The 17,301-nt window shown below is 38.7% G+C and overlaps 1 protein-coding gene across 1 annotated transcript in view; it reads left to right on the top strand.

Moving 5' to 3' along the window:
• The first annotated feature begins 7,311 nt into the window (after window positions 1–7,311).
• LRRK2 (leucine-rich repeat kinase 2) overlaps window positions 7,312–17,301 on the top strand; it is a 244,601-nt gene continuing 234,611 nt past the window's right edge. The window contains exons 1-2 of the mRNA XM_006888199.1: window positions 7,312–7,468; window positions 7,711–7,796. Coding sequence (XP_006888261.1) covers window positions 7,312–7,468; window positions 7,711–7,796 — 243 coding nt within the window. The remainder of the gene's footprint in view (window positions 7,469–7,710; window positions 7,797–17,301) is intronic.

The raw sequence follows: 17,301 nt of genomic DNA, 5'->3' as shown, positions 1-17,301 counted from the left end.
TGGAGAAGGACTTCATGCTTGGGAGGATGGAGGGACAGGGCAGGAGAGGAAGGCCCTCTATGAGGTGGATTGATTCAGTAACTGGGATAATTGGGATGGGAGTGTCAGAGACAGTGCGATTGGCACAGGACAGAGCGGAGTTCAGGGCTGTTGTACATAGGGTCACTATGAGTCGCAAGCGACTCGACGGCACATAACAACCACAACAACAGGATTCCCATTCTTCTGAAGGTTAGCCACAATTTGTTGTGATCCACACAGTCAATTGCTTTTGTATAGTCAGTGAAACATAGACATTCCTCTGGAATGCTCTGCTACCAGCCAACATTCATCTAACATTGACTATAATGTCCCTAATACAATAACCTCTTCTAAACCCAGCCTGCAGTTCTCTGGTAATGTACTGTTCCAGTTGTTTCTGGATAATATTCAGTAGGATCTTGCTTGTGTGTGATATCAGTGATATTGTTCAATAATTTCCACATTCTGTTGGGTCACTTTTTTTTATTATTAATAGGAACAATAGATCTCTTCCAGTCAGTTGGTTCGGTAATTGTCCTCTAGCGTCTTGGCATAAGCTGATGAGCATGTCCAGGGTACCATCTGTTTGCTGAAATACATCAATTGGTATTTTATCAATTCCTGGGTCCTTGTTTTGTGCCAATTCCCTCAGAACAGCTGGACCTTCCTCCTTTACCACCATAGGCTCTTGATCACATTTTGTTTCATGAATTCTTCTGTGTCAGCCAACTCTTTTTGGTTTAGTGCCTCTGTGTACTTCTTCCATATTTTTTGATGCTTTCTGGATCAGTAAACATTGCACCTTCAGAATCCTTGCAACTTGAGGCTTGAATTAGTTCTTCAGTTCCTTCAACTTATGAAATGCCAAGCAAGTTCAGCCCTTTTGGTTTTCTGACTCCAGCTCTTTTCACATTTCATGATAATACTTTTTCTTCCCATTCTGTCTTTTGAAATCTTCTGTTCAGCTCCTCAACTTCTTGATTTTAAGTGTGTAATACATTTTATCAATTTTATATAACATTGCCAACCCATATTGGCAATTATTTCATGTCGTCTTGGACATAGTAATGTTTGTGAGGGTGATACAGAATTGGATGGTATTTTTCTCTATTGTACATCAGGTTCCTCTGCCAAAAAAAGAAACAATTTTTTTTCTTAAAGTGTTGCCAGAATACTCCTTAGAAATGAGAATAGTGAAAGTGCCATATACCTTGCACATGTTGTCAAAAAAAAAAAAAAAAATCATGTTTGGTATAGAGTTAGCCAAAAAAGAGGAAGATCATCAACAAGACAGATTTACACAGTATTACAGCAGTAGACTTGAGTACATCAAACTTGTGAGTACAGGATTGTGCAGCATCTCATTCTGTTGTGCTTAAGGTGGCGAAGAGTCAGAGCTGAAATGATGGCCCCTAGCAACATCTCTAGTCTGATCTGCTTTTTTGAGCTCATGCTTTAATAATTTTCCCAGCATTTATGGGATTTGTTGTTGTTGTTATGTGCCGTCGAGTCGTTTGCGACTCATAGCGACCCTATATACAACAGCCCTAAACCCTGCTCTATCCTGTGCCAATTGCATTGCCCCTGACACATCCATCCCGATTACCCCAGTCACTGAATCAATCCACCTCATAGAGGGTCTTCCCCTCCTGCGTTGTCCCTCCACTCTACCAAGCATGATGTCCCTCTCCAAGGACCTGTCTCTCCTTACAACATGTCCAAAGTATGTCAGACGAAGTAGCCTGGTTTAATTAGAACTCTTTTTTATAGTCCTGCTCAGGTTGTCACTGAAATCATGTCCCCATCGTAGTGGAAACGGTATCAACATTTTCCTCTTTTTGTTTAATGTTCCTGCCCTGGCATGCAATAAATGTATTTTTAATCTCTTGGTAGGAAAAAAATACCCACTAATATCAAGGGAAAGGTGATATTGTAATAAAGGGGTAAGAAGATATTTTCAACATTTAAAATTTTGAAAATGTAATCTCATCTAAGTCCAAAAAATACACAAAGCCTACCTTTACTCTTAAAACCCCAGTATATTTAGCCTTTAGAGCTCAGCCTTCGTGCTGAAGCTTGCCACAAAAGCTGCCACTATTACCCAATCTGGAGGATACTTCAGTCCTTCCTGCTCTTGATCTGACTGGTAAATACTTCCCATTTTAAACACTTGCCTTCATTCTCTTCTTCTTCTAATCCACTTGTCAAACCTTCCAAGCCACCTCTGCCTCTGCTCACTCACTTACTACTTTACATCTCTTCTCTTTCTTTCCTAAATTTACATGGACAGTGACTTCCTCAGTACTCCGGACTTTCCCAGGTAGTCTTAGCAAACCTTTCACTTTCATCCATTGTTGCAATTACTGTATTGTATCATTTCATAATTTATTATCTTGAATTACTGGATTATGAACGTGCTGAATTGTGAACTGCTCAGATAGTGTGTGCCTTTTATAATGCAAGCATACAAAAGCTAGAATAGAGTAGGTAAACAATAGTTGTTGATGTAGTGAATGCATACTCTTGAAGTTACATGGTTTCTGGTTTGCTGTATTTTCTCATTAAGGCATGTTGTCAGGGGTGGACAGTCCTAAGAAAAAGACATCATGCTGGGAAAGGCAGATGTTATGTGCTATTGAGTTGAAACCAACTAATAGCTCCCTCTTCTGTGATTTTTAGAGACTGTAAGTGGTTTGCAGAGACTATGAATGATACAGAAAGAGATTTGTTAATCTTTTGCCTATGGAATAGTTAGTAGTTGGGTTTTTTTGTTTTGTTTTATAAATTATTATTAAATTTTATTCGTTTTAATGAACATTTACAGAGATTTTGGGTTTTCATTCGGAATAGCTAGTAGTTTTGAACTTTCTGTCTTTGTGTTAGCCATGCAACTCCTTAACACTTAAACTACTAAATTTCAGGAAAGGAAGAGGATGAGTGAAAGAGAGGAAAATTCTCAAGGATGGATTGGCACAGTTACTAAAAAAATGGGTGTGAGTATGATGGAGATCATCGTGATGGTGCAGGATAGCACATGATTGTTATTCGAGTTCATAGTGTTGCTATGTCTTGTAGTCACCTTGAAGGCACCCAACAATACCATATTTTATTATTTATATTATTTTCTACTAAGAGAATATTCTTATATTAAGAAATTTGCTTTCTTATTAATCTTAAAAGACTAAGTAATAATATTTTAAAGTAAATTTGAAAGATAAGTGCATCTAATAATGTTATTGTTGTTGTTATGTGCCTTTGAGTCACTTGCGACTCATAGCAACCCTATGTACAACACTATGTACAACTCTATGTACAACAGCCCTAACCTTGCCATGAGAAAGTCTGCTATTAGGGACCACTCCAAAGTACTGAACAGCAATGATGTCAGGCTGGAGAATAAGGTGTGCCTGATCCGGACTATAGTCTTTGCAATTACGTGCTATGCGTCAGAGAGTTGGAGAGTGAATAGGGATGACAGAAAGAGAATTGATGCCTTTGAGCTTCGGTGCTGGAGAAGAGTGTTGAATATACCATGGCTAGGAGAACAAACAGGTTTGTCCTGGAGAAGGTGAAGTCAGAATGCTCCTTGGAGTCAAGGATTCTGAAGCTTCGTCTGACATATTTTGGGCATGTTGCAAGGAGGGACTGGTCCTTGGAGAGGGACATCGTGTTTGGCAGAGTGGAGGGGCGGCGAAGGAGAGGAAGACCTTCGGTGAGATGGATCGATTCTGTGACTGGAGCGGTGGGGATAAGTGGGTTTGAGATGGCTAGGTTGGCACAGGTTAGAACAGCGTTTAGAGCTCTTGTACATAGGGTTGCTATGAGCTGCAAATGACTCGATGGCACATAACAACAACCAACAACAATTTTCCCATAAGTCTGAAAGTTTCCTTATTTTTTTCTTTTTTTGTACTGTTGTAGCAAAATGTGTAGTATAACCATCTAACTGGGAAATAAAACAAAGTGAAAAAGTATGGTTTTCTATTCTTTAAAACATTTGATCATATATTGGTTACTACACTAAACAACCAGAGGCAAAAAAATAAAAAAATAAAGAGTACCAGAGGAATGTCTGTGTTTCATTTTCTATGCAAAGGCATTTGACTATGTACATCACCACAAATTGTGGTAAACCTTGGAGGAGAATCTGTTAGGTTTCTCCCCCCCGCCCCCTGTCCCCAGTGATTTTATCAATATTTCAGACTACTCTGAGCATGTAGCCAGGAAGGACCCATCATTGGGGAAAGACATCATGCTAGGAAGGGTTGAGGGTGGAGGGATGGCACAGGAGAGATACACCCTGATGAGAAGGATTGATACAGTAACTAGGGCAATGGGGGTTGGTGGTTGTAGACAGTGAGACTAGCTCAGGACAGGGCAGGCTTCGAAGGCATTGTGCATAGGGTCGCTATGAGTAGCAGGTGACCTGACAGCACATTACAACAACAAAGCAAATTATTTTTGCAATATGTTTTGGAAACATTTTTGCTGAACTTTCCTGTGCATTTTCCACTTACCTTTTTGTATCATGTATATTTTCTCTTTGGCAAAAATGTACACAATTTATGACCTCATGTGTGTTAAACATCTATAGTTTGAATGTTTACTTTATATATATTCCTCATATAAAGGTCATCTAATGTTATCTTATTCTAAAAGTTATTCCATTTAACTTTTAATAGACCTGGAATTTTGATGTTGCTTTTATGTTGCTATGAATTAGCAGTGTCAGTTTTACTTTTATTCCCTCAAAAAAATCAATAAAATTCTCCAGCTTCATTTTATTCTCCACTAAACACTAGATCATGAATTTTTATGCTTGTAGAATTCATTTTCAGTCAGAGAGTTGATAATCTTGGAATTCTAGTCAATTAAGGAAACATTTTGAAAGCTAAGAGAATGCTTTGATCTACTGATGTAGATCAGGAAGGACACTTTCACCAGAGATTTTATGTCCCTATATCACCCACCCCTAGTCTATTATACTTTATGATATGTTCCTTTGAGCTGGTTACTGCTCATTGTTACTCTATGAACAACAGATCTGAACCCTACCCTGTCTGTGCTATTGTCATGATCTCTGTCATGGCCAAACTTACTGTTTGAGTCATGTGCCAATTTGTCTCCTTGAGAAGCTTCCTCTCTCTTTCACTGACCTCTTCACCGTTCTCAGCATAATTTGTTTAATCCAAGGACTGACTCCTTCTGACAACATGCCCAGAGTATGTGAGATGAAGTGTCATCATGCTTGCCTCCAAGGAGCACTGTGTGTACTATAGAGTACACAAGACATAGACTAATGAATTAAGGAAAGGAAGAGGAATCTACATTTTGCTTAGACTTTCAACTAGAAGGGAACCAGGTTTCAATCTTTTCTGAGATAATCACTAGTCGGAGAAGGGAAAGGTCAAAAGGAGAATTTCTAGGAATACGTACACTATTGAGTAGGTGGTCAAAAGTTGAAACAAATTATGAAACTAGTTTGGAAGGTTGATAAAATCAAGTATGATTAAGATTACACATTTTGAGAGTTGTGTGGGTGTTTTTTAAGTTTTATACAGAAATTTCTTTTTCCCACCTGAAATAGTAAATGAAGTTCACCAACAATTAGCAATTCAACAATTGATATTGTTTCATCTATACCTCTACTGATTTCCATACCTTCTCCAGCACTGGTTACTTAGAGGTAAACTGTAGTCCTTTAAAGCACAAAATGTGTTTGTAAAAAGATAAAAACTCTTTATGACAATAAGATATTCACAATAGCAAGGTTGAATTTGCATTTGCTATCTTATTAACCTAATAAGTAAGTTTAGTTAATTTATGTTAAGTCAAAAAAATACTAATTTTGGTGTTGGACATTCTACTTGGGTTTAAAGTCAAGCTTTTACCCTCTCAATCCAATCTTCTCTTATGTAAATAACCCTTTACTTGTCCTTTGTCTTGGTCTGAAGACAACAGGTTATTTTTGTCTACAGTGTGTTAAAAGTGACTTGTCTAACGCTTCCTTGCCTAAAATACACATTGCATTAGTACTTTTTGGAGGGAGCACACAGTCTGTAAGGGCCTAGTCTGTAGGAACTTGCCCTAATAACCAGAAGGGTGAGCTCTGTGGCAGCGAGGCTCTGGTGATTTGCAGCTTTGTAGGAGAAAGATGGTCAATGTCCCCTTGTGAAATTCACAGCCTTTGAAAACCTACGAAAAGTCAGCTGTGAATTGGATTCTGACTTCACAAATTTTTTTAAAACTTTTATTACTAGACACCCACATTTCTAAATTATTCTTAACACCAAGAGAGCAATATTTTCAGGTTCATTTCACATTGGCTTCCCCCCTCCAGATAGTGCCTTTCTCTTTAGTTTCAATAGCATAAAACTTTGGTATGTCCCATCTATCAGGAAGACTTGAGAAGTTAATTTTAGTGGCTTTCAGCAACCAGAGCTTCAGGTAATTAACAGAAAACAAGGAACCCACATTTCATTCCCATAGCCACAGCGCGCGCACACACACACACACACACACACACACACACACACACACACAGGAATTTAGGTAGGCAGATTGTGACTGCTGAATTCTCTCTCCATCGTTAGGGGGAAATTACTCATCTCTGAATAGGAGGAGCCCTAAAAAAGAATGTTTCCCTAAAAGGGGCCAGCTGGGCGGTGTCCTTTTTTCCTCCCAAAGCTCTGATTTCTATTCTTAGATCTGGAGATAGGCAGCTTTCACTTTTCTGAGTTCCCCATCTCTTCCGCGGCCCAAGGGCGCCCAGGGTAGCCAGCGGCTGCAGAGGGCTCCCTCCCCGCACTGCTGCAGGACTCGGGCCCGGGCCCTTGGAGGAGTCCTCAGGGCGCTGTCAGTTTCTTCCTGCCGCTCCAGGGAGAGTGGGCTCGGATCTGCAGAAAGGCGGTCCCCGCCCAGGGTCCTATCTCCACGGCTCAGCTCCCGGGTCACGGTCACACCAGACGCCCTGCGGGAGCCCTGCTTCAACCGCTGAGCTTTGGTTCTTCCTCTTCCGGAGCCACTCACAGGCCACTGAGCTCATTTTTGGGGCCTGGGTGGAGGAGGAAGGGGAGGAGGGCTGGGGAGAGGGAGTGCGGCACAGAGCAAGGAGCTGCCTTGCTCCTAAACAGGCCCGGGCTCTGCGGATGGGGCCCTCGCATAGAGCTGGTGGAGGGCAGTGAGCCTTGTCTGCCCCAGGAGTCGTAGTCTCCTTCCCAGCCCCTGCCCCTTCCCTTTCCAGAGGGCCTTCTAGCGGGGAGGGGCTGTGGATTCCGAGCAAGGTCCATCATGGCCAGTGGCAGCTGTCAGGGGTGCGAGGACGAGGAGAATGAAGAAACTCTGAAGAAGTTGATAGTTAGGCTGAACAATGTTCAGGAAGGAAAACAGATAGAGACGTTGGTTCAAATCCTGGAGGATATGCTGGTGTTCACGTACACCGACCACGGTAATCACCAGGGATTTATTCTTTCCATTGCACTCCTTTTGCAAACATTTCCCCCTGCTCTTTGAAGCTGCTCTGTCGAGACTCAGGAGAAGCCTCAAGTTCCCTAGCCATTGGCTTCTTTTGGAAAGGAGCTGACAAGTCCCAAAAGCTCATCTTCTGAACTTTCCCCTTTTTAACAAGTTAAAGGGCTTCGGTAAATTGTGACTGACTTTGCTTCTTTCCCTTTACCCTTTCTTTTTCAGCCTCCAAGTTATTTCAAGGTAAAAATATCCACGTGCCTCTGTTGATTGTCCTGGACTCTTACATGAGCGTCTCAAGCGTGCAGCAGGTAGGAAGTTGTTCTCATTCCCCCCATTACCCCCTTTCTGCTTGGAAAGGGGTGCTTTCCTTGAAATATTATATACTTTCAGCGTCTGTTTATTGTTGAGTTTCAGTTTGAAAAGCTGCTGAGAGTGATTTTCAGATGACAACATTGTCAAATATTTAATGTTAATAGTCTAGAAGTGTGTCCACCCATAATCTTGGAATGTCATTAAAAAGTAACTTTGTAAAACCCACTAGTAGAACTGGAGGGGAGCTAGGGAAAATAATAATGGGTTGAATTAAGTAACCGGCAATTATCAGGGATTTCAAAGAGTCTTTAAATTTTATTTTGAGTGCTGCCAGGATACTTATCCCTAGCCTCTTTAGTTAGAGTTTGTTTACCTTGTAATATGTAATAAAAGTAATGATTATGAATTTACTCAGAGGTTTAAATTTAAATTTTGTATTTCCATATATATGAATAGAAAAGGAACTTTTAGAATCTGTGTTATAGGAAATAAAAAAATGTAGTTGCCTATCTTGATTATATTAAGAAGTAAAATCTAAGATGATAATTAGGAATGATTTACAGTTAAAACAAACTACTGATTAGGGTGAAGGGAAAAAAATCTTAATCTTCTTTGAGATTTGGAACTCTGAAGTCAGTTTTATCTTCTGTGCATTAAATCTTGAAGAAAAGTGAAGTTTGAACCCCTGAAAATTCAGTTAGAAAGCCAATATTTCTTCTTATTAACTTGATGATGTACAAATCATCTGTCTTTCTAACTCAGTGTGTACATCCCTATTTTTTTACCCTAATCTCTATATCAATTATATCTTCCTTGGGTAGATTATGTGTTCTACTCTCTTTTGTATAAGAATACAGTTTTCTGGGATAAATGGTTATTTTCATTTTCTGGAACTGTGAAATATTTCCATCTTACTATTGATTTCCAATAAATGGTGAAACAAAACCAAGAAAAACTGGAGGTACAATAAGGATGCTTGTCTTTATAGCATTCAAAGTCAGCATTTTGCCCATGGAATATGAGTCTTATTTTGGAACCTGACCCTTTTGCTTAGTGTTCTCCATCCATGAACTCCCTTTTCACTTGCTTCTGATTTCATGTAAGTGGTTGTAACAGCCTCTATTCATGGATGGTGTACATGGTATGGTCAGCCTGTTCAGTACCGCTCAGGACAGTGGCCTTATAGGTGGACTTTGTTGCCAGGTCTAGAGAAGGTTATGGCAGACTTGAGACCTCAAAGGAACCTGAATGTACTTACCATCTGATTCTTCTTCACATTAGAAATGGCACAAACCTGAACTACACTTTTCTGTAGTAGTTATGTGTTTTACCCAATATCTTGGCTCAGTAGATACTAGAGACAAAATAGCAAGGGAAGTAAGGCACTGCCTTCCAATTTGATAATTTAATAGACTAGAATTATTAATGACAACATCTTAAAAGCTGCAAAGGTCATTATGTATATTTTATTTGATGTGACACCGCCTTCTCAGAAATATCACCACCTTAGAAGCTTGTTGTTGTTGTTGGGTGCATTTCAGTTGGAACCAATTTATAGCTGATTTTTCTAGCAGGTTCTCAGATGCTATATATAAATTGCAAAAAGGAAGAGATTGCCTATTTTTCTCCTATGATGAAACTGATGGATTTGAACCACCTGCCTTTGGATTGACAGCACAGCTTCTTCCTACTAGACCACAAGAAGTGGTAAAAGGAAATTTAGGGCCTCATCGCTAGTGACAAAAACTCCTCAAAAAAATCCAGTGCTCTGAGTTAGTTCCAACTCACACCAACTTAAACTCAAGTCTTCTCATACCTTTAAGCCCTTTCTGTCATACCACCCACTCCTGTTGAATAACTTAAACATTTCATGTAAGTAGATAAAAGTAGTACAGTCGTGTGGTACAACCACTGTGGCTATTATTGCAATTTTTGTGTACTGTCAGGTTGGAACCAAGCCATAGCTAATTCTCTGGTAAGTTTTGAGAGGCAGTTAATCCCACAGGAGGATTTGTCAATGATATTCCTCCGGTGGAACAGCTAGTGGAGGATTCGAACCACATGCATTTAGGATTGCAGTGCAGCTTCTTACCATTCATTCTTCTTACCAAAGCAATGTAGTAAGAGGTCTCACTATTGATATTTTAATTACTGTACTTATAAGAAAAAATTTTATATGTAAATTTTTGTTATTGGTTGGTATAATTATTTTTATATTGAATTATCTGTAAATGCTGTATTAAAAGTACTTAAGAAGTAATGAACTTAAGAAAGTTTAGGTAAACCAACTCTTAAAAGGGAAAAAAAAATCTTTCAGAAGTCAGGTTTTAGATTCTTTATTTTTGTTTGTGAAATCTTTTATATTTTAATAATGCTATTTACCAAATTGTAATCTTTATAGAATTAATGAATGCAACATCATTCCTAATCTGTTTTTCATTCCTGGCATGGTATGCCATGTGATTGTCTGATTCAAAGTGGCCAAATCAGTCCATCTCATTTCACTAATGCCTAGAAAGATGATGATCATATATTCCATTTCATTTTTCACAACTTCTGGTTTTCCAATATTCTTACTCTGTACATTCCATGTTCTAATTATTAAAGGATAGTTGCAGCTATTTCTCCTCATTTTGATTGACTGGCATTCTGGGCTATACCTCTAAAACTGTATCTATTCATGTTTCTCTTTTGTTCATAGGACATTCAGAGGCCTTTTATATCAAAAATTGTGGCCAATCTTACTTCCTGTTGTTATGTACTGCTAGTCTGATCTAACCCATAGCTGACCCTCTGGGAGGTTTACAGAGGCAGTTAATTGCATGAGAGGAGATTGCCTTTGGGATTGCAGTACAATTTCTTGAATCTGTGTACTGTGGGTGACTCCTCTGCCTTTTGACTTTTGACATTGGTACAACTTTTAGCATTACAGAAACCCCACAATTTACCTCAGTACAGCACACTGACAGACAAGTCCTATACTAATTAAAACAATTATAAACAACAAGGATGTAAAAATCCAAGCTACAAAGTGATTAGCAATATGCAGACAAGTTCCCCAATACGACAGACTGACAGATGAGTCTCACAGTTTAAGAGGCTCCATGCTCAAATCCCAAGTATCAACTCTAAGGGAACACATAGAGGTGTCTTGGAAAAGATGCAGCCAGAGTGCTTCAAGGAGGCAAAGATCATAAAACTTCATCTCATATACTTTGGGCATGTTTATATGAGAAGTTATTCCTTGGAGAGAGACATCATGCTTGGAAAGAGATGGAAGGACAGTGAAGGAGAGGAAGACCCTCAACCAGGTGGAATGGCACAGTGACTGGAGAAATGGACTTGAGTGTGTCAGAAATTGTGAGGATGACACATGATTGGAGAGGCTCCAGACCTGTTGCTCATAGGGTTGCTATGAGTCATATTTAACTCGATAGCACCTATCAACAATCATAGTATTTAGAGAATTATCAAATAGGCTGTTTAGGTTTTAATGATTTTTCCTGGCCACCATCTAATCATCATTATCATCATCATCTTGTTTTGTGTGTGCCTCAAATTTATATTTTCTTTATTTACTCAGTTTCAGGCTTTAGATAAAGTGAGCAAATAAATGAAAAATGACTAAGGTGCACCTGATATAGGCCACGGTCTTTGCAATCACTTGCTATGCCTCAGAAAGCTGGACAGTGAGTAGGGTTGATAGAAGGAGAATTGATGCATTTTAGCTGTGGTATTGGAGAAGAGTATTGACTATATTATACTATGGACTGCTAAGATAACAAATAAATTTGGCCTGAGAGAGTGAAACCAGGCTGATCCTTGGAGGCAAGGATTCAAAAGCTTCGTCTGGCATACTTTGGACAAGTTGCAAGGAGGGACCACCCTTTGGACAGGATTTCAGATTTGAGAGGGTGAAGGGACAATGCAGGAGAGGAAGACCCTCGATGAGATGGATAGATTCAGTTACTGGAGTAATGGGGTAAGTGTGTCAGAGACAGTGAGATTGGTACAGGATAGAGCAGGGTTTAGGGCTGTTGTACATAAGAGTCGCTATGAGTCGCAGATGACTTGATGGACATAACAACAACAACTAAGGTTTTCTTTTTTATTTTTAATAGTTAATTTTTCATACTGAAATCTCATGAAGGAATTAAAAATCTCAGAGTGTGGAATATATCTATTTATAAGGCATAAACCATCAAATTATGAAAGAAGATAATTTTATGATTACAAGTACAAAAATTGTAAATGAAGAGAATTATTAGGAATTAAAAATGAAAAAGCATGTTTAATTTTCCTTTTGTGACTAAGATACTTAACATAATGGTCTCTAGACTCACTCATGTTTTTTATTTTATTTTATGAATACTTCCTAGTTATTTATTGCTACACAGTATTCCACTGGTGAATATCACAGTTTCTCTATCCATTTGTTTATTGGCAGTCATGGATAATATTCTTGATTATCCTCTCACAGCTCATCTAGTCTTTGCTCAATACTATTCAAGTCCTCGAACCTGTTGCTGAGATGGTCTTTAAATTCAGAAGGAATAGACTCAAAGTCAACCTTTGGTTCTTGTGGATTTGATTTTCTTTCACTTCAGTTTGAACTTGCATGCAGTTGATGATCTGATCCACAATAGGCTCCTGGCCTAGTTTTCACAGCTGAAATTGAGCCTCTCCAATGACTTTTCCCACATATATAATCAATCTGATTCTTGTGTAGACCATCAGGTGAGGTCCATGTATATAGTCATTGTGTTTCTCATAAAAGGGGTTTGAAAGGAATAATTAATTGTATAGAATTCTTTCATTCTGTATGCAGCTTCATTTCTATCACCAAGTCCATTTTTTCAATTATCGATCCTACTTCTTTGTTTCCAACTTTTGCATTCCAGTCATTCATTATTACTATTGTATCTTGTTTGCATGTTTGATTGATTTCCAATTACAATAGTTTGTAGAAGTTCTCTATTTTCTCTTCTTTGGCTCTGGTTGTTGGTGAAAAAAAATTTGAATGATAGTGGAACTAACAGGTCTTCCTTGTATTTTGTTGCCATTGTTGTGTGCCGTTGAGTCACTTGCGATTCATAGTGACCCTATGTACAACAGCTCTAAACTCTGCTCTGTCCTCTGGCAATCTCAGTGTCTCCCACACACTCACCCTGATTGTTCCAGTCACCGAGTTAATCCACCTCCCATAGGGCCTTCCTCTCCTGTGCCTGCTCTCCACCCTCCCAAGCATTATGTCCCTCTTCAAGGACCGGTCTGTCCTTACAACATGACCAAAGTATGTCAGACAAAGTTTCAGAATCCTTGTCTCCAAGGAGCAGCCTGGTTTAACTCTCTCGAGGATGAATCTGTTTGTTTTCTTAGCAGTCCCTGGTACCCTCAGAACTCTTTTCCAACACCAAAGTTCAAAAGCATCAATTCTCCTTTTATCCTCCCTGATCATTGTCCAGCTCTCTGACACATAACAAGTGATTGCAAAGACCATGGCCTATATCAGGCACACCTCAGTCTCCAGAGACACACTGTTGCTCTTGAGTACTTTAGAGAGGTCCCTAGCAGCAGACTTTCCCATTGCAATACGTCTTTTAATTTCCTGGCTGCTGGTGCTAAAAGTGTTGATTGTGGAGCCAAACAGACTAAAGCTGTGAACAATCTCAATCTCTTTACCATCCATCCTGATACTGCCAATTGGTCCAGTGAGAATCTTTGTCTTCTTGACATTGAGCCTCAATCCATATTGAAGGCAGCAGTCCCTGACCCTCAGCAGCAAGCGCTTCAGGTCCTCCTCAGTTTCAGCAAGCAGGGTTGTGTCACCTGCATAACGCAGATTGTTGATAGATCTTCCACCAACCCTGATGCCACATTTCTCCTCATAGAGCCCAGCCTCCTGGATGATCTGTTCTGCATACAGGTTGAAAAGTTATGGAGACAGGACACATCCCTGGCGTATGTATCACAATTTTGAACCATGCAATGTTTCCTTGATCTGTTCTGACAACTGCTTCTTGGTTCAAGTATAAGTTTCACATTAGCATGATCAAGTCTTCTGGGATTCCCATTCTTCTCTGAGTTAGCTACAGTTTCTTGTGATCTACACTGTTAAATGCCTTTCCACACTCAATGAAATACAAATAGACATTCCTCTTGTACTCTCTGTTTTTATCCAAGTTCCTTACAACATTAGATATAATACCCTTAGTACCACAACCTCTTCTAAACCCAGCCTGCACTTCTGGCAGTTCTCTGTTGATATGCTGTTCCAATTGTTTCTGGATAATTTTCAGCAGAATCTTACTTGAATGTAATACTAATGATATTGTTTGATAATTTCCACATTCTGTCAGATCACCTTTCTTTGGAATGGGAACAAATATAGATCTCTTCCACTCAGTTGGCCAAGTGGTTGTTCTCCTGATTTCTTGACACAACTTCGTAAGCATGTCCAGGGCAGCATCTGTTAGTTGAAATATGACAAATGGTATACCAGGTATACCATCTATTCCTGAGGCCTATATATATTATCTAAAGTTGTCTTTAAAATGAAGATGTTTTACAACAGTGGCTTTGTGCAGTATTTGTCCTTTTGTGACTGAAATATTTCACTCAGCATAATCTCCTCCAGAGTCACCCATTTTGTATAATATTTTATGAGTTCCTTAATTTTCCAGTATTCCATAATATTCCATTGTGTGAATATACCACAGCTTCTCTATCCATTCATTTGTTGATGGGCAGTAGGGTTGTTTCCATCTCTTTGCTATTGTGAACAATGCACCAATAAGCATGGGTGTCCTTATATCTGCTTGGGTGGCAGTTCTGGCTTCTTTAGGATTTATTCCCAGTAGTAGAATTGTTGGGTCAAATGGTATTTCTATTTCCAACTTTTTGAAGAAGCACCATACTGCTTTCCATAGTGGTTGCACCATTTTACACACCCACTAACAGTTTCTTCACAACCTCGCCAGCATTTGTTCTTTGTGGCTTTATTGAATTTTGTTCTTGTTACTGGCGTGAGATGTTATCTCATAGTTGTTTTGATTTGCATCTTTCTTAAAGCTAGGGATTTTGAACATTTCTTCATGTGTTTGTTCGCCATCTGAATGTCTTTGGTGAAGGGTCTGTTCATATTCTGTGACCATTTTGCAATTGGATTGTTTACCTTTATCTTGTGATGCTTGAGTATTCTATAAATTCGAACTATAAGTCCCTTATAAGACATGGCATTGCCAAATATTTTTTTTCTCATTCTCTGGCTTTCCTTTTTACCCTGTTGGAGAAGGATTTTGATGTGTATAGGGATTTGATTCTTAGAAGGTCCCATTCGTGTATTTTATCCTCTCCTGTTTGTAGGTCAGGATGCTTGGAAGACTGTTCATGTTGTGGATTAGGGCTTCTAGAGTTGTTCCAAGCTGCATAATTCCATTGTTGTAAAACAGGACTGACAACAAGGTTGCACAGAAACTTTCAAGAGGGGATAAATAATGTATACTGCATTGAAATAAATGAGGGAAAGAACTGCTTAAAAGGAATGTATGATTAGGTAATAGTTGTATGACAATAATCCAGAATAAGAACTGCATAGTAAAGTAGACTGGAGTGGGGTGGGGAATTGTACAATGAAATAATTTTTCACCCCCAAAGAGATAAGTGAACTAAAAGGAGCAGGGAAGAAAATGTGCAAAAATGAATGAATGGAAATTCAAGTTCTCAATAAACTTTCATGAAAATCTCACTTTAAAAAAACAAACAAGCAAAATCCTAAAATGTATTCCATGGTACATTGATAAGATACTTGTGTTTACAGAAAGATTACAATAAAATGAAACTAACCATTCAATTTATATGAAAGCCTCTTTTAAAAATTGTTATAAAAATAAATGAATACATAGACTAGATAAATTATTGAAACTCATTGTTGTTGATTGCTGTCAAGTCAAGCGTGACTCATAGAGACTCTATGAACAAAAGACTTAATGCCTTTCCATAACTATTGTCAATTCCAAGTTCATAGAGTTTCCAGAGACATGTGGTGTAGGAAGTGGATGTCACTCCTGCTCCCAAATCTGTTTTACAACTGGGAGCTCCACCAAACACTGTTCACATTGGGAAACCATTCTGGTATTTGATACCCCAGTGGCACAAGGTTCAGCATCACAGCAACCCAGGTTACTTCATACTGCACATTGACAAAAAGAGATTTACAAAGTGGAAGTGTGTTCCTCCAAATATAAAAAGCACTAGTTTCATTTAGCAGTGGTTAAGTGTCATCAAGTCAAATACTGTTGAGAGAAAGTTTTGCACAAAAGACCTGCACTCTGTTCTATAACTAATATCATTTCTGTACAGAACTCTGTTCTATAACTAACATCATTTCTGTACATTTATAGAGTTTAGACAATTTGTAGAGTTTAGGGAGTTTGTAGAGTTTAGAGAGTTTGTAGAGTTTCCAGAGGTATCTAGTTTAGGAAGTTGATGCCACTCCTGATCCCAGCATAAATCAATCTGGAAGCTCATCAAAATATTGTACCCAGCCAGCAGTCCCATCCCCTCCCCTCTGTGGGGTTTTAAAGCCATGCCTTTGAGCAGATTTCCACCCTAGGCAAAGGCTCAAGGACACCTGCTCTTGAGAGGAAAAGAGCAGTAATGCACACTAGACATGACTCCGAAAACTTCTCTCACGTGCCCATCAGGGCTGCCATCAGATGCAGCAAACATTAACGAATTAATTTATTCAACAGATTAATGGATCCATTGTGGTCTGAGCTTTGCTATCAGAGATTCTATTTAATTCATAGTGACTGAAAACTCAGTTGCCTGAATAATTTTGCAAAGCAATTACTGAGCTGTTGGTTCTCAAGCAAAAATAAAGCAAGTTTTCTCCTTAAGCCAGCCATGCAGGTTGTGATGACTTTACCATCTAATGTGATTCATTTCCCCAGAAGTTACTCAGAAAGTTATTTCTCTCAAACATTTGGTGAAAAATCTCAATGTATTTTATGGAAGTTACCAAAATAGCTAGTTTCTATGACAGCTTGATTGCTAATGCCTGTTCAGCTTAAGTGGAGGAGGATGTCCTCCTTACATTATAAGGCAAAAAATAACTGTCAGATATTGAATTCCCAAGCAATTAGAAATTATTTAAAAGAAAGCAATGATGAAGTAAAGCAATTCATGCAATATATGAAATTATTTAGTAATAATGTGTGAAGAAATCTTACATAATCATTTTTTTATCTTAGAGAAATACTCTTTGCTTATTTTCATTTACTCTTTTAAACAAATAAAGACCTTATTGAATGCACAAAAATTCTTAATCCTGTCATTCAACGTTTTGAAAGATTTTTCAGACTTCACTTATGCTTCCAGTCTTTCTTGGCAATATTCCCTACTCCAGTACAAATGTAATTTAACATCCAACTCTGCTCAAAACAACAGCAATTACTCCTCTCTCTTTTTCTCTCTAAAATATAAATATAATGTATATCT

Source organism: Elephantulus edwardii, unplaced genomic scaffold (genome assembly GCF_000299155.1).
Source record: "Elephantulus edwardii isolate Elephantulus edwardi_28Jun2011 unplaced genomic scaffold, EleEdw1.0 scaffold00065, whole genome shotgun sequence".
In the NCBI taxonomy this organism is placed as follows: domain Eukaryota; kingdom Metazoa; phylum Chordata; class Mammalia; order Macroscelidea; family Macroscelididae; genus Elephantulus; species Elephantulus edwardii.
This window is presented reverse-complemented; position numbering and strand designations above follow the sequence as displayed.